This window comes from Mauremys mutica, chromosome 6, assembly GCF_020497125.1.
Source record: "Mauremys mutica isolate MM-2020 ecotype Southern chromosome 6, ASM2049712v1, whole genome shotgun sequence".
Taxonomy (NCBI): Eukaryota; Metazoa; Chordata; order Testudines; family Geoemydidae; genus Mauremys; species Mauremys mutica.
In genome coordinates, this window is record NC_059077.1 from 48,360,623 (window position 1) to 48,383,280 (window position 22,658).

Consider the following 22,658-nt stretch of genomic DNA (forward strand, 5'->3'; position numbering starts at 1 on the left):
TGTAGAAAGAACAGGTGAACAGAACTAGAAGGGAATAGATTAATTTGTTATTAGATTACACTATAATTTCACTGAAGTTACATAGTAATTAAGGTATGACCCCACCTTTGTTATACTTCTTGATACCTGACATTGTCACTAATGCATATAATCTAAATGTTCACTAATAACTTAAAGTAATTACAGCATAAATGCTATGTAATTCCTGTACCTGGGTTCTAAAGACACTTGTATTAAGTACAAAACCAGAGAAGTGGTAATAGTAATTCCCTTACATAGTTAAATACCTAGCTGTTTGAATTAGTGATAATTACAGGTATCAAAAATCATAACCACATTGTAATTACACTGGAATTGCTGTGTAGCTAAAGTGTGATTAGTCATTGTATTTTTAATCTATTATTATTTGCTATGCACATAACACCGAAAAGTGCTTTAGATGTTTAACTTCAAATTATGCCTTAAATGAACAGAAACATTTCTTTTTCACAAAAGGAGTTAACTTCACACAAGAGTAAGAAAAGATTAAAGCAAACCAATTTTGCACAAACCACAAACAGAAAAAAACACAGGACAATTGAACTAGTTTTCTTCCACTAAGACAATGTGTGTTTCTGGGAAACATTTTGTTCCTTATTTCCTTCTGAAACAGAGAGTAACATCCCACTATTTTTTACCCCACAAACTATTATGTAGTCTTATTCAGTAAACTATGTTCTGAAGAAACATCAAGAAAAAGCCAGAAAGAGGGTAAGCTGAAAAAGGTGTGAATTAATTAGTCAAAGAAATTGTAAAGTAAAGCCACTAACAAATTAAGATATGGAAAGTCTTTGTATATGTAAAACTAGAGATTCAAAGTGAGGAAGTAAATTCTCCTACAATCAAACTAAGTCTGAGGACAGTCAAATCAAAAATATATTGTTTGTCCTATTTGGTGCTCCTTTATGATGTATTTAAAAGGCCTTAAAGACTCCATTCTTTTCTAGCCCTCCCCAAAAGGGAATTAGAATTGCCAGGTCCTGACTTCACTCTTTTTGCTGGAGGACTTTTGCCAATTACAGATCAAGATCAAAACTTAAATTGCACCTCTCCCAATACCCCATTTTAAGGAAAAGGGATATTGAATATTAGATTTTTTGATTATTTCACCAGGAAGAGGGAAGGTAAGACCTGTTACTTATGTAAAAAACAGAAACCTTTAGGCCATCTTTGTCATGGACTGGGATATCGGCAGCCAGGCCTAATGTTTGAAACAATGGGGGCCATGCCTAGTGGTCAGAGCAAAAGCAGTCAGAGCCAGAGTCAGAACCAGGAGGAGGGGCTGGGACAGGGCGGAGGCAAAGCAGGGGCACAACTGGGGACAAGGCAGACACAGGAGAGATCAAAGCTGTGGCCAAATACCTGCTGGCCAACTGGTACAGCTGGGCTTAAAAGTGGTCATGGCAATACCACTCTGCCAATCAGGTGATCTGGTCAATTAGAGGTTTCAGCTGCAGCTAGTTAGCTGATCCCAGGCCCAGCTGCAGACCCTTAGTCCTGAGAATCTTAATGCTGTACATCATAATGTGCGCACACAAATATTTTCTTCTGTTTTGCTGTTCACGTCTAACTGTTCAGTTATGTGAATTTAAAATTCAGATATTTTCTTCACCTAAATGGAAGATTTGATTTTTTTTGTTTGAATTGTTGTTAAAATTGCCAATCTTTTACCTATATGACATAATCTGCAGAAAGCAGCATGTGATGTTTTATAGGTTAATGTGTATTGAACTTCTTGTACATTGAATTGTACTGATTGGTTGATTTAATTTTTTTCGAATTGGCTGTGATATGGCAGATCCTAGTTTAATACATCTACTGTACATAGTTTGCGATCATTTCTATGCTGAAAGAGCCCAAGTTATTTTGGGCAATATAGTGTAAGTAAAAAGAGTCTTCTGATAAATTCTTTATTTGAAATTATTTAACTTCTACATGTATATAAAATAAAACCTTATATGAAAGAAAGTTGCCTAGATTAGTTATATTTTAATGTTCAGTCAAACCATTATGTTTTAAACATAATTCATTGCAACCCACATATAAAAATTGCAAATCACATACAAAATGTAATATTTTAATTCTGCTTTATATAATGTAAAAGTTAGAACTAAGCTGACCTATATCACTGGTAAGTAGGACATAATTAAAAAAATTTAGTAAGTAACTCAGTGTAGCACATTCCTGCGTGATGCCTTTAAATGCAGTATTATTATACAATGTGGATTTTTTGGGAACCAAATTCACAAATGCTTATTTAGTTATTCTTTAGTTTACTGGACCAATTGCATACCTTGTGGTAGTATAAAATAAGAAGATATTTCAGGATTTGATTTTAACCAGTCCCTTTAAAATACTGAACTCTTTCTAAAAATCAATTGATTAGAGATTTTCTCATGTTTATATAGTTTACAGAACAGTTTCAGCATTGTATATGCTGTATTGTACTGCACTTGAATGAAGAGATTTATCATAAGTTATTCATCCAATTTAATCGGCTAAATTATTCTAGCTTTTATTTTGGAAAAATCCACTTTAAAAATCAGATTGGAATTCAAATTGCTGACCTACTTGAGACTTTGTGAAAAGGACAGAGGAGTGTGCAATTGAATAAAAGACCTAAATAAGTATTTTCTAACATGTAGGATAATTTTACATCATTCAGTAATGACTACCTTCTTTGCAGAATATCTACAAACTTTAGATTTAGGTTTTCCAGTGATAGAAAGCTTATGCAAGTGGTTGTACAAATATAAAAGCAGATTAAGAACCAAGGTATAAGGTTGACTATTAATATTCATCTTGGAACAAAATTCTTCCAACATGGCTTAATATCTGATAATTCTACTCTGTTTCTTGACTTTAAAAGAGGCAAAAATGTTTAGAATTTTTATTGAACAGTACATTTGAGAGCACATTTTTATAATATTGATAACGTAGATTTTTTTCAACTTTTATTTCACACATGGATGGAAGAAAATTCTTTATGGAATTTTATTTTATGATTCAAGAAAGACAAATGCAAAGTACTTCGCTTAGGAAGAAACAATCAATTACACACATACAAAATGGGAAATGACTGCCTGGGAAGGAGTACTGCAGAAAGGGATCTGGGGTTACAGTGGAAAACAAGCTAAATATAAGTCAGCAGTGCAACACTGTTGCAAAAAAACAAACAAACAAAAAAAACCCCGAACATCATTCTGGGATTTTTCCACTCTACTCAGCACTGATAAGGCCTGTGTTCAGTTCTTGGTGCCACATTGCAGGAAACGTGGACAAATTGAAGAAAGTTCAGAGAAGAGCAACAAAAATGGTTAAAGGTCTAGAAAACATAGAAGATTGAAAAAAATGGGTTTGTTTAGTCTGGAGAAGAGAAGACCGAGGGGGCACACATGATAGTTTGCAAGTGCATAAAAGGTGGTTACAAGGAGGAGGGAGAAAAATTGTTCTTGTTAACTTCTGAGGATAGGACAAGAAGCAACGGGCTTCAGTTGCAGCAAGGGCAGTTTAGGTTGGACATTAGGAAAAACTTCCTAACTGTCAGGGTAGTTAAGCACTGAAACAAATTGCCTAGGGAGGTTGTGGAATCTCTGTCAGAGTTTTTTAAGAGCAGATTAGACAATCACCTGTCAGGGATGGCCTAGATAATAATTAGTCCTGCCTTGAGTTTAGGGGACTGGACTAGAAGACCTCTCAAGGTCCCTGCCAGATCTATGATTCTTGAAATAGAAATCTAGCAAAACATGTTTTGTTTACAGGTAAAAAATAGATAATTTGATATTTGATGATGTTCTCCTGGCCCTTTCTTATTTGGAGGATTACACCAAACAAACTGTATGGATGCTTATTTTGTGATAGATTACTGGAGCTACAGTAACATAACCATAAGTGAGGATGATTAAAGTACCTATTAACCTCTGAAGGGAGGGTTGTTTTTGAATATCTGCATCTAGTTTACATATTTAAACCATACAATTACCGGAACAGGTAATACATTATTTAAATAAAGTGACAATATGTTTCAAAATGTAATTCTTTTGCTTAAATCTACCTCTAAAATACATTCATGTAATAAAACTGTTGACTTTTGTTTTGGAGTAGTGTATGTTTATAAATTAACAGTGTACTTTTTGCAATCCAACAATCTTTAATTCAGAAAGGAGTCACAGTAGTAGTTTTATGTTATTCTTTGCTTTTCTTTATTTTTCTTTAAAATTGAATTGAGGTGGATATTATTGCCTATTAAAGTTCATAAATCTCCAAAACTAAAAACTCAAAATATTCAGTTATTTCATCACCATCATTAACATAGTCCAATGTCCTTTCCGTCTAATAGTTGTAGTGTATACTCTCACCAGTTGCTGTGCAGAAGTTAAACTTGTTCTCTTGAGTCTACTGTGTAGATTCTAACTGTGTGCTCTTTGGTTTTTATTGCTGCATAACCTTTATCAACCAATCCAGTCTGCATTAGGTACATGGCTTTGTCTGTTGCACGTCAGTTATATCCTTGAGATTTGAGTTCTGCTGAAAATGGCCTCTAAATTTGTGAGCAGTTGCTGCATTGTTGATTGTTGCTGCTGGTGTTACATGCAGAGTTTACACTGAATGTCCAGAAGAACAGGAGGAGCATAAATTCATAGAATTTAAGCCCAGAGGAGACCATTAGATCATGTAGTCTGACCTCCTGTGTATCAGAAACCATTAAATTCCACCCAGTTATCCCTATATTAAGCCCAAAAACTTGTTTGGTTGAAGTACATCTTCTGTAAAGGCAATCAGTTTTATTTGAAGACATCAGGTGAGAGAGAATCCACCACTTCCCTTGATAATTTAGGTGATAAACTGTTTGAAACTGACTGCTGCACAAAAAGATATAACGTGGCATGACAGGGTGGACTAGGCCCAAAGGCCCCTTGCTGGAGGCCTCTGTGTCCTGCCACACCCATCCTAGGAAAGGAGGAGTCCTCCAAGCAGTACAGTGGCTTCAGGGGAAGCAGCCAATTAGAGAGGCTTCAGGGAGCAGCCAGTTAGGGCTCCGGAGGGCCGTATAAAAAGGAGCTGTAGAGCCAGAGACAGTCAGTTCATTGCTGGAACCAGAGGAGTGCAGATGGTGCTCCTGGCTGGCTAGAGGGAACTGCAGCACCATGGAAAACTCAGTGTTGGCAGTGGCTGGGGGAATGAGGAAGAGCTTCTAGCTGGCTGCGGGGCCTGACCATAAAAGAGTCCTGAGGTAAGGGTTAAGCATTGGTGAAGGCTGGGGTCATGGGGAAGTGGCCCTTGGAATTGAAGGCATTTTTGATAAAGGGACATAATGGCATGTGGCTGCTATTCTTAGGGTCCTTGGGCTGGGACCCAGAGTAGTGGGCAGGCCTGGGTCCCTCCCATAGGCCACTGGGGAAGTGGCCTACAGTTGAACTAGAATACACCCTTGGAGGGGGAACTGAACTGCTGAGAGGCCCAGCTGGAGAGCTGGAACCAGAACAGACCAAGAGGGCAAAACCATCGCCTCCAGAGAGGAAGCCCTGGGGGTATAGCCCAATACCAGGGCTGGGACTGTTTAAAGAGTGTAGACACACCCGACCAGAAGGGATGCTTGCAAGAAGTGGGTGCCACCCTATTACATTTGAGTTTTACTTTCCTTTTTGTTTTTGAAAGTTGGCCCAGTTGTTTCTTTTCTTTAAATGTATATATGAAATAATCACTAGGTGCATACCTTGTATAAAAGTATTCTTCTAGAAAAGCATTTTTTCCAGCTACCATATTAATTCATGAGCAAAATGTGGTTGAATTTTTCTTATGCCTGTAATTCTAACAGTGTTAATAAGCAAATCTTGCAATGCTTAAAACATTAAGCATCAAGTTATAGCACTCCATTTAGATTAGTTTGTTTCAAAACCTTTCAAGTAAATCTAATGTAAATTTATTTCAATCTACCAGAATGGCCAACACCTTGTAGATTAGGGGAAAACCCTCTTGTAATATGGTAAATGAACTGATGGAAGTGGAAGGTGAATAGTTTAAACTGGCACTCTCATGTTGCTTCAAGTGTAAACAGGGCTGCTAGGGTGGGCCTGCATACTTTGGCGCTCTTTATTCCTCTGTGGAGAGAGAGAGGAAATACAGCTCCCTTTTGGGATTATGGAATATTTTGGGGGGTGTGGCCATCATATGTGTAATGAATGGGATAAGATTTATTTCTGGACTGCATAGGGATGATGCAATCTCCAGTCACTATTGGCAGAATGAACAGAGCAATTGTAGTCTAGCTTCCAGTTTATACAGGATGTGTCAAATCAGGCCTGCAGCAGAGCCAGTCTCTGGGCAACCTAACAAACAAAGCTGGCCTATAGTAGACTTCCTGATTGGTTGGAGGAGTCAGCAGACTGGCCCTTAGGCCCAGAAGCAGCAACTCAGCAGCTGCTCAAAACGTTGGCCTACGACTGTGATAGCTCCTGCACAAGCTTGTTCTGAGCCTTGCTCCTTCCTTATTTCACCTGTGGGTCCAGCTTTGCCTCTGGCTTGCCTAACTCCAGATAACCTGGTCCTGACCCTTGGTTCCAATTCCTATCTTCTTTATCAACTTCTTTTCTTTCTTCTTTAGTGGGATCTAGAGAAAACCCTTTAACAGGTCCTCCCTTATGGGATGTCTTTGTCCAAACTGAGTCCTGCTTTGCAACTGTTGGCTTTCCCCCAGCCCTTTAAAACTCCTCCTGTTGGCTTTCCCCCAGTGCTTTAAAAACTCCTCTGACTTTTTTAAAATTTTATATGCCAGAAACCTGGTTCCATTTTGGTTCAGATGGAGCCATCTTTCCTGTATAGGTTCCTCCTTTCTCAAAAGGTTCCCCAGTTCCTAATAAACCTAAACCCCTCCTCCCTACACCATTGTCTCATCCATGTTTTGAGGCCCTGCAGTTCTGCCTGCCTAACTGACCCTGCACATGAAACTGGAAGCATTTCGGACAATGCTACCATGGAGGTCCTACATGTCTTGAGAGATTCATAACCTGGGCACCCGGCAGGCAGTTAACCATGCGGTTCTCCTGATCATCATAAAGCCAAATATTTATATTTCTAATGAATCTAAAGTCAGGATCTGAGATCTTTCTCACAGGGCACCACCACAAAGAAACAAGTGGCATTGGGCCCACTAGCCGCAACAAGGCCACTACTCATACACCAGGCCATACAGACTCTGCTGCGGACCATTATCTCAAGTGTCCTGTGGTGGGTTCCCATCCTGTAGATCCAGGAAGGGGAGGAGATCAGACTCCCTCATGGCATCACTATCCAGGCCACTGACACTAGAGCCAGACAGCATTCAAGAGCTAGGAGCAGTGGAGGAATAACTGCATACCCGGTCTCCAGTGAAGGAGTCACCATTGTCACCCAGCACTCTAGTGGTCAATGACTTTAAGACATTTCAGGATCTCCTAGTTTGCACTGTGAAGACCTTTGGTGTGAAAATAATGGTCATACAAGAGAAGTGACAAAAACTCTTCGACATCTTGACTGCATCAACCCCAGCCAAGATTGTTCTCTCTTTAAATGAGGGCATATTAGAGCTGAACAGAGGGCTCTTTTCAGAGTAGCAGCTGTGTTAGTCTGTATCCACAAATAGAACAGGAGTACTTGTGGCACCTTAGAGACTAACACATTTATTTGAGCATAAGCTTTTGTGGGCTACAGCTCACTTCTTCGGAGGGCTCTTGTGAACTCCAGCCACCATCCAACACACATCCAAATGCATGGAAAAATGCTAACAGATGCCCCTGAAAAACTTTGAGTGCTTTTATTTCCATCCAAATCCAGGGTTATTGGTAGTTGCAGCAGAGCAGAAAAAAAATCTAAATTAATGCTCAAGGACCGCAAAAAGCTAGACCTACTTCTCCACCTCACAGCAAATCTGTGTGGCAATCTGTCAGGCTTTGTTTGCCAAACATAATTTCATGCTTATGAAAAATGCAAGGGAGGAGTTAAAGGAGATTATCAGAGAAGGATAAATGGTTGCTGGACTACCCTACAGTCAAGCTAGAGGTGTCTCAGATAAGACTTATAGTCAGAACTCTGACTATGAGGTGAGCCGTCTGGTTGTTAGCATCTGAGGTATTGGGAGAGATCCAGGACACCATACAAGACCTCTTGTTCAAGTGGAAAATACTGAAAAAAGTGTTCCATTCCCTAAAAGACTCAAGGATACCCTGAGATTGCTGGGTATATACAAACCAATCTTCATATTGGTTATTTATAAATAATTTAAATAATTATAAATATAAATAATTATATTTTATAAATAATTTTATAATATAAATTATAAAATTTATAAATATAAATAATTTTATTTATAAATAAATAAATGAAATAAAAAAACCAAAACATAGGTCCCTTTCCCAAAAAGTTACAATCTCAGTGACCAATATCTTTTGCTGGACCAACCTCTGTTGGTGAGAGACAAGCTTTGGAGCTTATACAGAGTTCTTCTTCAGGTCCAGTACAAGATACTACCTCACCCACCTTTTCTCTTTAATATCCTGCATAAATGATAACATCCATACTTTAAAAAAATCCCTCAATATTATTCTGTCCAGTATAATTGTAGAAGACTGGTTGTGGTCACCCCTAAAGATGAGATGCTAATAAGTGTTTTAAATGCCAATAAACTAAAATATGTTAGCTAACATGTCTTTGTTTTGTTTTAAACACCTTTATCCTAATCTGGACAGGGACTTGTATGCAAATTAGGTGGAACCTTTAGTATCCTGGCAAGTTGTCAATATGTCCATCGTGCCGCAGAGGATATGCGCCACTGATATAGATGTGTGGATTGTGGTGCACTCTGATCTGTTTTGGAAATGTGGATGGGGTAGGGTAATGAGATGTATAACACAAACGTGGAGAGTAGTTGGGGATATAGGAACAGAGGTAGAGCTGGAAACTTGAAAGGAAGTTTCTTTTGTTTCTAACATTTCTTTAAAAAAATTTAGAAACATTATTTTAAAGGGAATTATAATCTCAATGGTCAGTATTCCTTAAATTTATTTTTCCTGAGAATTTCCTTAGTGGTTAAAGTGCGTGCACTGTTTTCATGCTCTTAAAACCCAAGAGTAAGAACGGCGTTTGTATGTAACTTCTATCAGACCTGTATTTCTTCACTTCTACTCCAAAGTCACAACTTCTAAAGGTTGTGTCGGGGGAACCTAGAACTTCCATGGAAAGCTCAAATGTGGTTCTTGAGTGGTGGGGGAGAATAACAAGCTTTTATTCAGTCTGAGCAGTACCATATTTGAGGCTTCATTAAAGTAATAAAATACACTGATAAAGTCTATGTGGTTTGCAAGTGCTGTAAACTCCAGATGGTAGGTCTCGTTAAAGTTATAAACTCTACCACCATAGCCTATGGGGCTTGCCATAGTTGTAAGCGAGCCTGGCACAATTCATCAGAACACAGAGTCCAGTGGGAATCACTGTACATGCTGCTCCTTGTTCTGCACTATTCAGTGTAACCAGAACAGTGGAGGCCCAAGAAGTGTGTAGGCAACCTTGACAACCCTACCCCATGGAGCTTTGGGGAAATTATTCCCAGAATGTGTTTGAGATTTTTGATCATTTTAATCATGCTCAAATATAAGTAATGTCTTAAACATTTTATGTAACTTTAAATATGATAGCATGGTCTTAGCCATAGTCCAAAATGTTGGACAACCATATTAAAGAAGTTGGAATTTTCATTACAGATCTCATGATTGTTGTTGTTTTACAGTGAAATAAATGCCCGACTTGATGCTGTGTCTGAAATTCTCCTGTCAGAATCCAGTGTGTTTGGTCATATTCAAAATCATCTGTGTAAGATGCCAGACATAGAGAGAGGACTCTGTAGTATTTATCACAAAAAGGTAAATAGTTATCTATCAAATGCATCCAACTCTGTTTTCTAAATATTCATCAGTATGTTTAAATGTGCTTTCATAAGTTTTACAGGAAATGTTTAAACATATCCACTTCAAATTACTTTTTCTTAACTTTAAGGCTAAGTTTCACACAATAACAGGACAAGAGACAAAATAACAAACATTCTTTCCTTTCAGTAGAGTCTAGTTTTACACCAATTGGATCGATAATATATTGTTTTAAGCAGAAATGCCGTAGCAGTATTAGATAACAATTACAAATTTTGGTCATATCGCTGATGCAAAATATATAGATTTCTTTGGTCATATGATATCTGTTGGGTACATTAGCAGGCGAGGAATCATATGTATTCAGTTGTTCCCTAAAGCAACACATTTTAAATGGTGTATGTTTATCTAAAATCACATCATAAGTGAAAACCACTTTGCTGTAGTTAACTGTTACTGTTTTCAGTTGAATGTTAATGTTTATAAATTCTTTAATTTAGATCTTGCTTGAACATTTTAATAAAATTACTTGTAATGAGACACTGCTGATTCTTAGTTGAAGCAGATTAATGTACTAATAGCATGTGTGCTGTACTTCATGTTCTTTTATTTCCCCATTATATTTAGAGAGGTTGGCAATTCATTTTGGATAAAATAAAATAAGTGGGCAGAGGGATAGCAAAGTTATAATTTCAATAGATGATGTGGTGAAAAAGAGAAGTCTTTTTCAAAATTTGAAAGTCAGCACTTGAATAACTATTTAGTGTCCCAATCCTACAATGTGTTATGCCCATGCAGAGATAAGTGGATTTCTGTGGGTGACTGCAGAGGACTACCCATATGCAGTGCTCTGCATGGTTGGGTCTAAATCACAAGAGTGCAGGGCACTTCTCTTATTTCTAAATTAGTTGAATATATTGCAGGAAAAAAATACTAATCCACTAGAAAAAGCTGGTTCAAATCCAGCTATTCCTGGATCACATTAACTCAGTCTGTGATATGCAGAAGTTTCAGTGGCAACTGCATTTATCCAAGGCAAAAACATCACAAATTTTTTAGATCAACAATATTAAATGCAGATTTAAATAATTGTTCCTTTCTAGCCTGGTTAACATGAGCAGTCACAGAGGAAAAAAATGAATGCAATGGCCCTACAATGAAATACTTCACTTTTTCTAAACCAAAAATAGTATACCATCATTAAGAGACCCAAAGGTAGCAATTAGAATTCGAGAGGCGTGATATTGTACAGTCACATAAAGAGCATTTTTAGGTCCCATTTTCTCATTTGAAAAGCTTTTCACTTGGATGATAACCTATAGTTGACAGTGGCAGTGAGCAGTGGATCTCTCTGACCTGCTTTCAGGGTTTGTTGAAAACAGTTTTGCTGCTAGTGTACTGTTTTTAACAGTATTCAAGAAAGAGCACTAGACATTGCACATCGATATGGTGTCTTGCACACTTTCTGCACAACAGCAGCCAAACCATTTTCAGCATTGGTTGAGAGGTTGCCATTGTTCACAGCCATTGTCCGGGACCATGTCTGTCATGGAGGTCACGGAAGTCATGGATTCTGTGACTTTTTGTGACTTCTGCAGCAGCCCGTATGGCTGGCTCCAGGGCTGCTTGAGCAGATCAGGCAGCCCCTGGGCCAGTTGTGCCAGCCGCTGTTGGGTCAGTTTGATTGGGGAGGGGGCTCAGGGTTGGGGTGCGGGGCAGCGCTTACCTGTGTGTGTGGGGGCGGGAGGGGAGAGGGAGGGTTGTCTCCAGAAGCGGCCGGCATGTCCCTGCAACTCCAAGGCACCGTCCCTCCAGCTGGAGGCACCGTCCCTGCAGCTTCCATTGGCTGCAGTTCCCGGCCAATGGGAGCTGCAGAGCCAAAGCTCATGGTGGGGACAGTGAGCAGAGCCCCTTGGCCTTCCCTCCCCATAGGAGCTGCAGTGACATGCCGGCCGCTTCCGGGGAGCTGCGCAGAGCTGGGTAGGGAGCCTTGCCAGCCTCTCTAACTCTCCCCCAGCACCAGTGGGGGTCCCGGGCCACATGCTGCCACCTGCCCCTGTCCCCAGCACCAGCAGTGGTATTGGGCCACCCCCCGAGAGCACTTGTGGCCCTCTGGCCCAAGTTTTAGTTAGGGGTATATGGTACAAGTCATGGACAGGTCATGGGTCATGAATTTTTGTTTACTGCCTGTGACCTGTCCATGACTTTTCAAAAAAAATACCCATAACTAAAATGTAGCCTTAGCTATGAGTTATTGTTCTAGTGTTTAATGGATTTCTAGTTAATACTAAAGGTGGTTCAAAGTTAGTTTAAAATTATCATTGTGTAATCTTGGGAGGATCTTTAACAGATGCTGACCTCCACCAAACCTACTTCATATACATTATTTATTTTTCTTACTGTTTTTCAAAGCTTCTGATTTATAATAAAGATGAGTGTTATCTTTCATTGAAAAAAAAACTGTTGAAGATTGAATCCCACTTACATGGAGCCCAATTTTTTCAGTATTACATTTACATTTCGGTTCCAATTTATAGTCTAAATGAACCAGTTTTTCAAAGGTATCATATTTAACTGTCATTTTTCAGCATTGTTGCTAAAATCAAACCAGAGTACTATGCAGTAACAACCTGAGTAGGTAAATAAGGGGTATTTTCATTATCTCTCAGAAACTATTTACCTATAAGCTTGCTAACAATAAATTAGTATTGAAAAGCTCAGTTCTCCACAGATACCAATCCCAGTGGATTCACACTCTTGGACAGTATGTGATCAGGCAGGAATCTAGATTCATAGATTCCAATGCCAGAAGGGACCACTGTGACCATTTAGTCTGACCTCCCGTATAACATAGGCCTTAAAACTCCCCAAAATAATTCTTAGAGCATACCTTTTAGGAAAAACATCCAATCTCGATTTAAAAATTTTCAGTGCTAGAGAATCCACCATGACCCTTGGTAAATTGTTCAAATGGTTAATAAATCTCACTGTCAACAATTTACGCCTTATTTTCAGTCTGAATTTGTCTAGCTTCAAATTTCAGCCACCAGATCATGTTATAGCTTTCTCTGCTATATTGAAGAGCCCATTATTAAATATTTGTTCCCTCCATGTAGATTAAGACTGTAATCAAGTCTCACTTCTCTTTGTTAAATTAAATAGATAGAGCTCTTTGAGTCTTTGGTAACTGGAAATTAATTAAACACACACAACAGCATATAACATTTTATTTTTATTAAACAAAACAACCTTAAATATTTTGGATACAAAACATGTTCATATGTTCATATTGACAACAAAATTTATAAGTAGTTTAGGCCTTAATATATTTTTAATTAAATTCAGATTTAATTTTAAACAGGTTTATTTTTAAAAATAAAAACATATTAGAATTTAAATTTAAAAATCAGTTTTAAATTATTTTTAAAAATCGGATTCCTTTATTTAAAAAAAAATCATTTTTTTCCCCTGTCCACTTTGTCTCCCGTCCTATAAGTATGGACTAGATGTGGACATTTTCCTAGTTGTAGACATTTACAATTAGCTGTATTAAAATGCATATTGTGTGTGATCCTCATATCAAGTGATTCAGATTGCTCTGTCAGTGACCTGTCATCTTAATTATTTACCACTCCCCAAATTTTTGTGTCATGTACCAACTTTATCATTGATGATTTTATGTTTTCTTCCAGGTCACTGATAAAAATGTTAAATGACATAGGGCCAAGAAGTTACTCTTGTAATTAATATTAGCTCGATTGTCTATGCCTTCCATGCTTTGTTCTACTGTTGTTACTCCCTTTGTAGCATTCATCAAGAATCTACTGCAGTATCTGCATGGTTGGACATCAGTTTTTGCTCCACCTATGAACGTATTAATTAGTCATAAGGCATCCTTGAGTATCTTATCCATTGTCTGACGACTTCAGCTTGTTTTTTCTCCACCCCATGTTTTACCTTGAATTTTGATTCCATGCATAAGTTGGGTATTTATTTAGTCTGTATATCAGAGATTTTCTGTGAATGTTGACTTCAAGGGTCATTTCATTATTTGTTTTGTTTTGTTTTCACTGTGTTTACATGATGGGGTGAGATAATACCACATTATCAGAAAGATGTTGATAAGTTGCAGTGAGTGGAAAGATCAACAGATATCTTCAGGAGGCAGGGTGGATTGCTTTGACAAAGGATTATTAGCTTGGTTAAATGATGACTAGAGGAATACATAAGGCTACACGGATTTGAAAATTGTTAATAGCAAGGAGGCAGAGGAGCTATTTAGTGTGAATGCAAAGGAACATGACTAGAAGTACTGGGATTTATTTAAGAAAAGGAATATTTAGGTTGAATATATCACAAAACTTCCACTCAGTGAGATTTAGTAGACTGTGAATTAGGCTCCTAAGAAAATTGGCAAAAACACCATTTCTTTGGTTTTTTAGTGTTGCAAGACTGAACAAAAAATTAGACTACACAAAAACATTATGAAATATACCATAGAGAACAATCTGGCAGTTGCATGGAGATAAACTAATAGGTGTTTTCCATCTGTAACTTATACCATACCATCAAGTCACAAGGGGTATGTCTACACTGGAATAATAGACCTGTTGCTGGCCTGGGTCAGCTGCCTTGAGCTCACAAGGTTCAGGCTGTGGAACTAAAAATTGCTTTGTAGACATTTGAGCTTGGGCTGGAGCCCAAGTTCTGGGACCCTACCTACTTGCGGGGTCCCACAGCTCAGGATCCAGCCTGAGCCTGAAATTCTGCAAATCTATTTCACAACCCCTCAGCCTGAGCCTGCTGACCCAGGCCAGCTGCGGGTGTTTAACTGCTGTGTAGATGTACCCAAGGAGAGCATCCAACAGACCTCTGCCTCTCTTCGGGGCATCCTGTACAGAAAACCTGTATTTTCTGATTCACATGATAGAACAAATTTCAAATGGATAGATAAATAAATATAAATATAGATAGATAGTTAGATTTTTTTTTTTTTGCTTTTGTCTTTCTGGGCTATGCGAATATATAGGAAGGCTAAAGAAAAAGAAATGAAGTGAGGGAATTTGGAAAGTTATTTGTTTGGTTTAAATAAAACCCAAAGATAACTTGTGTAAATTATATACAATATATCACATAGCAAGGGGTATTAAAACTATACATTCAAAAAATGTATCAAATAAAAAAGATCATTTAAAAATATATCTAATAGACCAAATATTAAAGCAAACATAAAAACCTTATAATTAATTAATTCAATCTTGTATTAATTGTCTAAGACACTGTCACTCTCATGTGAGTTGTAAAGATTCCTGTTACATTTTTATGATAAATGAGCATAGTGAATTTTGCAGACTCAGTACTCTGAGTCATTTATTGATACCAAATTGTTGACAATTAATTTGAAACTTGTTAATGAAATACATGTACAAATATCCATGTAATTAATTTACAGAGTTTTATGACTTGGTTATATACTCAGATAAGTATTAATTTAGGATAACCTAATACTCACCTTGCAAAAAGGAAATAAAAGTATAAAAGTCTTAATTTCATATTAACTGAAAAAAATATATAGATAAACAGTATATAGATAAACTGAGCTGTAGAATTTAAGGTAAGAACTAGTCTCTCGAGATACGCAGAAACTTCCTTTTAAAGATAACTTTAGATCAGGCTTGTGGTGATATAGCTGTAATCTCATTCTGATTTCAGTAACACATTAAAAAAAGAATGAGTAAGATAGTTCTCAGTGATAAGTCTTTATTTCCGGTAGGAATGCTCCTCAGAAGCCATCTGAAAAAATCAATTACCCTCTCTGTGTTTAGCTTGTAGGGAGCAATTTGTTGAAAGCACTAGAAATTATTTTGTTCAGTTTTTAAGGGAGGGCTGTGGATGCTTTCCCTTTTTGAAAAGATGATATGGACCAACCAGAATATAATCTTCGCTTCATACAGAGAGCTATAAGTGATCCAATGAGAAAATTAGTTGTCTCATATATAATCTTTTCATAAACCAATATGAAAATAAAGCATCTCTTTTGTGGTTTTATATGTATAATTAGTTGTCTCTATATAATCAGAGTCCATAAATGTTTACATGCAAATATCTTGGGATATTTTATCTGTTTGAGAAACTGATGGATGGTTTCTGAGCATTATCTTCTGGTATCTCCAATATTTATATTTGTAGCTCTGCAGCTCTTTGCAAAGCTTCCCTTCTCAATGTTGTAAATGCCTTTGCTGACTTTGCCTACTCCATGTTCCTTCAGATACTATACACTCTTTTACATACTTCTTAACAAAGTCTAATAGGAAGATTTTCTGATCGTTATGCAGCATATCTTCACACCCTTTGATGCCTTCATAAATGATTTTAGAAACTGCTGGGGGGAGCCAGCTTGAGACTAAATCTGGTAAGAGTTGCTCCAGGAGCAATTTAAGCAGGGACTGTTGGATATTGATGATGGCATCAGACTGATTTCTGCCGTTTTCACTCTTGACGTTCTCTTCATTATTCTTATTGGTTGTTTGCTGCAAACCCCTTTTGCTCCCTCATCACTGCTCATTCTGCTTGTATGTTATATCCCTTTTCCTCACCCTTTGTCTGTCTTGTCTATTTAGATGATATGATCTTTGGGGGAGGGACTCTCTCTTACTCCATGTTTATACAGTGCTTAGCACGATAGGGCCCCGCTTTGGTGCTGTAATAAGTAACAAATAATAAATATGTCATTAATCCATCAGATTTATCGTTTGAACATAAGATCATCAAGTAATATTTCAATATGTAAAAAGAACTGTGAACGTTGTTTAATTTAAAGAAGATGTAACGTGGGTATCCTGGAACATACAATGTTGTAACAATTTAAACTAAAACTTTTTCCACTTTCAGTGTTCAACTCAAGAGTTCTTCTTGATAGTCAGCACTTTGTCTCGCCTGGAGACAGAACTCCAAGCACTGTTTCCAGCTATACGTTCCCAAGTGAAAGCTCCTTTACTGCAGATGGCCCTCTTGGAAATTCCTGAGCTCCTCTGCCCCGTGAAACATTACTTAAAGATACTTAATGAAGAAGCGGCCAAGTAAGTAAAGAAAACAGTTCTTTCATGCCTTGTAGTCTTTCTTACTGAACTTACTTGATATACACATGAATTGTATATGTTGGTTAATCTACCTTATTTATGTAATATATAAATACAACATATATTGATATATACATGAATTGTATATGTTGGTTAATCTACCTTATTTATGTAATATATAAATACAAAATGTACATTATAGCTGGCATAGGTAGAATCACATATATGTAAGGTTGCCTGACACTTTCCATTAAAAAACTTGTTTTTGGTTGCTTATAATTTTGCCAAACTTAAACCATTCAGGGTACCTATGCAGTGTTGTAGCCATGTCGGTCCCAGGATATTAGAGATAAGGAGAGTAAGATAATATCTTTTATTGGACCAACTTCCGTTGGTGAGAGAGACAAGCTTTTGAGCTCACACAGAGCTCTTCCTCAGGTCTGGGAAATGTACTACGAGTGACAAAGTTCAATACAAGATGGAACAGATTGACATAGGTGTTAACTACTTATGCTAAACAATCTGTTCCATCTTATACTGAGCTGTGACACTCTTAGGCCTTGTCTACACTACAGGACTATTTCGAATCTACTTAATTCGAATTTGTGGATTCGACCTTATGAAGTCGAATTTGTGTATCCATACTAAATACACTAATTCGAACTTCTGAGTCCACATTCACGGGGCCGGCGTCGACTTTCAAAGCGGTGCACTGTGGGAAGCTATCCCACAGTTCCCGCAGTCCCCGCTGCCCATTTGAATTCTGGGATTTCCCCCCAATGCATGCTGGGGGAAAACATGTGTCGAGGGTGGTTTTGGGTAACTGTCGTCATTGAACCGTCAATCACGCCCTCACTCCCTCCCTCCCTGAAAGCGCCTGCGGGCAATCTGTTCGTGCACTTTTCTGGTCAGTGACAGCGTGGACGCCACAGCACTGCAAGCATGGAGCCCGCTGCGATCCTCGCCGTTTTCTCCTCCTCGCACTTTATCGTCCACCTCTTCCACATTCAGCTGCTGAGAAATTGGGCTACTTTTCAATGGTTCTGCAAGCACTGGGGGACCATAGGGGACGTTTTACCAACATGAACGTCGGATGGCCGGGCAAGGTTCCTGATGCATGTGTTCTCAGGAACTGTGGGCTGCTCAGACGCCTGCTGGAAGGTAGTTTCTTCCCGTACCACGAAATAACTGTTGTGGATGTGCATTTGCCTATAGTGATCCTCGGTGACCCAGCCTGCCCGCTAATGCACTTGCTCATGAAGCCCTATACAGGCGCCTGGGACAGCGACAAGGAACTCTTCAAATACCAGCGAGCAGCGAGCAGCGTGACCTGTGACTGTTCAGTTTCTTTACAGAGAAGCTGAACCTGCCCCTGTTTCTTTACCCAGTTACTGTTGACTCTCCTCTTCGGTTAAATACCCCGTTCTCCCCGTTTCCTCCACTTCCAAGACACGTGTAAAAATAAAATACATGTCACACTGTTACTGAGGAGAGGTTTCTTTATTCATGACTTTTCGTTAAAGGGTCGAAACTGGAACGCAGACTGCGGTGGGTAGGGTGTGCGCTGATGTAAAGACCGCCTCTAAACTTAAGAAATGACAGGCTCCTGCTCCTACAGCGGTCCGCATTGCTGGACTGCTTGTTTCAACGGAGCCTGCCATCCCTCCTTTTTGGGATTCTGTGTGCGGGCGGCTATGTGGCCTTGTGGCGGAGGAGGACGGATACAGATTCCTCTGCTGCGTGACTCAGCGGTCCACAACAAGGACCGCTGTATAAGATCTGTACCCGACCTCCCCCGCTAAAAAGTCAAATCCCCACCGCCCACACAGAACCTGGAAACCACCTCCCATACCGACCACGGTGCCTGCTGACTGCACTGTGTGTGTTACCCGCTGCTGATCCGGCCCCCGTGTCTGTACCCTGCGAAAGGTGCCTGTCCTATGCAATTAGCAACGCACTTCCCCACGCACCCCATTCAAACACAGTCTTCAGTGAGGAAACACGACGGAAACAGTACTTAACAGCAAAGTATTTTTATTACTTAAGTACACAGTTATGGGATGGGACTGGGATTGGGACTTGTTTGAGTCCGGAAGGGAAGGACTTATGCAAACGTAGGGTATGAGAGCTTTTGGTTACTTGAGCACTCTGCTGGGGTGCAGTGACAGTATTCACGGCCCAGGGCGGGCATCCTCCTGGTTATTTAGGGTGAGGGGGGTATGTGACTTTGTGGCGGGGGAGGGCGGTTGCAGAGATACTGCCGGGGGCTCTGTCCTGCAGCGGACCTGCAGAACATACACAAGTCGCCGGAGCGTGTCCGTTTGCTCCCTCAGTAGTACAAGCATTGCTTGAGTCGCCTGCTTGTGTTCCTCACGCCACCTCTCCTCCCATTCGCTGTGTGAGCGCTGGTACAGAGAGACTTTCTCCCTCCACTGCCTCTGCTGGTCCGCCTCGGCTAGGTAGCAGCCCACACATTCATCGAAAATCGTGTCCCTTGTCTTTTTCTTTCGCCGCCTAATCTTCGCCAGCCTCTGCGAGGTGGATGCTGTGGAAGGTCTGGAGACAGTGGAAGCTGTGAGATGGGAAACAGTTAGTTAATTCCTTGCAATGATACTTTTTTGCGAACAATTAACTGAGTCTAGGCTGTCTCTGTGAATTTTTTGTTGAGACCCCTGTGCCTGCTGTTGCACAAATCATTTGCGCGGTGGATTCTGGGTAAATGTCGCCAGTCATTCCTTCCTCCGGGAAAGCAAGGGCAGACAATCATTTCGATCACGTTTTCCATGAAATGCCCTGTCATAAGTGCCCCTGGTCGATCAGCCAGGGGCGCAAAAGCAAAATTTGGGAATGACTCCCCGAGTCAATCCCTCCTTTTTGGGTATCTAAAAATAGAATCAATCCTGCCTAGATTATGTGCAAGTGTACTAGAGAACCACTGTATCATACAACCAGAGACCACAGCTGCTCTCTGTCCAATCCTGCATAAATTTTGAGCTGAACGCTATTCACAGGGTGTGCTCCTGAAACAACCCCAGCTGTTCATTCCGTTCTTCCCCCAGCCTTCCTGGGTTCCAATACCATTGTCCCCCCACTTGTGTGATGAAGTAATATAGAATGCATGAATAAGACACAGGTAGTCGTTTGTGAGAAATGAGTGGAAGGAAGCCTCCAGCTGCAATGATAGTCCAGAGATGACATTAAGGGGTGTGGAGGAGGGAGCCACTCATCCCTCTGCTAGTCCAGGGGCAATTGAATCTTTTCTTTACAATGAAGGGTGGGGGCTGATGGATCTCAGCCCCCTGTTGCAATGATGAGGACGGTTACCAGCCATACTGCACCATCTACCATGAAAAATTAGCAACAGGCGGCCTTGACCGACCGGTCCCAAGCAAGTTGGTACGGTTGTCATGATTACCAGCCCTTTTGCACTGCCCCATGTGCCAATAGGCTGATGATGAGGATGGATTTCCATCGTTTTGTACCATCAGCCATCCATAGCGTGGGGGGAGCAAGGATGTTGGTGTTGAGTGCTGCACCATCGCGTCTATCTGCAGCATTCAGTACAGATACGGTGACATGTAAAAGAGTCAACAGAGGATTGTTTTCCCTTTAACTTCTGGGGGTCGGGGGGTGCGTAAATTGCCGAGCTATGCCCCGTCCCACCGCGGACACTGTGTTTGACCCTAGAAGCATTTGGAGATCAGCCAAGAATGCAAATGCTTTTCGGAGACAGCAGGAACTGTGGGATACCTTGCGTCCTCGTTCCCCCCTCCCTCCATGAGCGTCCATTTGATTCTTTGGCTTTCCGTTACGCTCGTCACGCAGCTGCGTGCTGAGTCTGTGCTATGCCGTCTGTCCGTTTATTTATTAAAAATACTTTGGACCAGGCGTAACGTAACATTTCTTCCCCTACTTAGATGCAGGAGTCTCCGAGCGAGATCACCGTGAGGACAGGCACTGAAGGAGATAGAGAGCGCATGCTGTGTGAAATCTAGCACGAACCACGGACCTATGCAGCCGTGCTCTGGGAGGCAGTGCTCCCTGAATACCGCATGAAAGCCTTGCGCGGAAAAGTGTGCTATCACGGAGCACCCAATAAGACAGCTCTCCCCAGGAACCTCCTGCTGATGCTTATCGATTAACGGCAGGAGAGCTTCGTGGCGTTCTCCCAGGAGGATTTCTGTTCTATCACCATATATACAGAGACCTCCTTTTCACACACTTCAGATTCCTGTTATATTAAGAATAAAAGTTAACATGGTTAAAGCACTTACCGACTGCTCCTACCCCTGATTCAGGATCCGGGTTCCTGGCCGGGGAGGGTTGGTAGGGGATCTCCGTGAGGGTGATGAAGAGATCCTGGCTGTCGGGGAAACCAGCGTTGTAAGCGCTGTCGCCTGCCTCGTCCTCCACAAACCCTTCCTCATCTTCCCCGTCCGTGAACATCGTCGAGGAACTGTCCGTCGACACTGTCCCATCATCAGAGTCCATGGTCACTGGTGGGGCAGTGGTGGCAGGCTCCGTAGCGTCCGTTGGCCGCTTTGATTTTTTGGTAGCCTTGTCTGGGGTCCTTGATTTTCACGCGGCGCTGCGTTGCATGACGGCTGTATCCTCAGTCTGTATCATGGCTTTGGAGACCTTCTCGTAGGTCTTTGCATTCCGTTCGTTGGAGCGCAGCTCCGAAAGCACAGACTCCTCGCCCCACACACCGATCAGATCCAAGAGTTCCCGGTCAGTCTATGCCGGGTCCCTCTTTCTATTCAGAGATTACATGAACTCCTCTGCTGGAGAGCTCTGCATTGCTGCCGGTGCTGCGGAGCTCGCCCCGATATGCAACCAGAACGTCAGATTCAAACCGCCCAGACAGGAAAATGAATTCAAATTTTCGCGGGTCATTTCCTGTGTGGCTGGGCAGATAATCCAAGCTCGGGCTGCTGTCCAGAGCGTCAACAGAGTGGTGCAGTGTGGGATAGCTCCCGGAGCTACTAAGTTCGATTTCCATCCACACCTAGCCTAATTCGAACTAGCCATGTCGAATTTAGCGTTACTCCACCTGCCGGGGTGGAGTACCAAATTCGAACTAAAGAGCCCTCTAGTTCGAATTAAATGGCTTCCTGGTGTGGACGGTTGAGCGGTTAGTTTGAATTAACGCTGCTAAATTCGAATTAAAGTCCTAGTGTAGACCAGGCCTTAGTACGTTTCCCAGACCTGAGGAAGAGCTCTATGTGAGCTCAAAAGCTTGTCTCTCTCACCAATGGAAATTGGTCCAATAAACGATATTATCTTACCCACCATTCAGGCTGAAATTTTCCATGCTGGGTGTATGTTTCAGGTGCAGTATTTTTGGAAAGTTTCACCCAGAATGGTTCAGCTGTTCCTGAGAATATGGTTAGGGGAAAAATACATTGTTTGTCCATGTGGAAAAAAAAATTCTTACAACCATTTTGCTGAGAAGCTTCATATGTTGTAGCAGAGACTTTAAATTTGTCAGAGAGGGTTGCTGTGGGGTGAGGGACATGCCTTTTCCCCATCACTGGGAAAATTCGTCCAAATAAGGTCAGGTTATGAGCCTTTTCTCAGTTCACAAGTGCTTAGTAGGTACTTTTTTGAGTATGGCAGCAGCTAAATTTTCTGAAAATACTGC

At 40.5% G+C, this 22,658-nt stretch overlaps 1 protein-coding gene across 2 annotated transcripts in view; it reads left to right on the forward strand.

The window, feature by feature from the left end:
* Nucleotides 1-22,658, forward strand: part of MSH3 (mutS homolog 3) — a 179,010-nt gene that overhangs the window by 74,479 nt on the left and 81,873 nt on the right. For both annotated transcript variants that reach the window (XM_045020759.1, XM_045020760.1), the window contains exons 13-14: nucleotides 9,800-9,932; nucleotides 16,827-17,014. In XM_045020759.1, coding sequence (XP_044876694.1) covers nucleotides 9,800-9,932; nucleotides 16,827-17,014 — 321 coding nt within the window. The remainder of the gene's footprint in view (nucleotides 1-9,799; nucleotides 9,933-16,826; nucleotides 17,015-22,658) is intronic.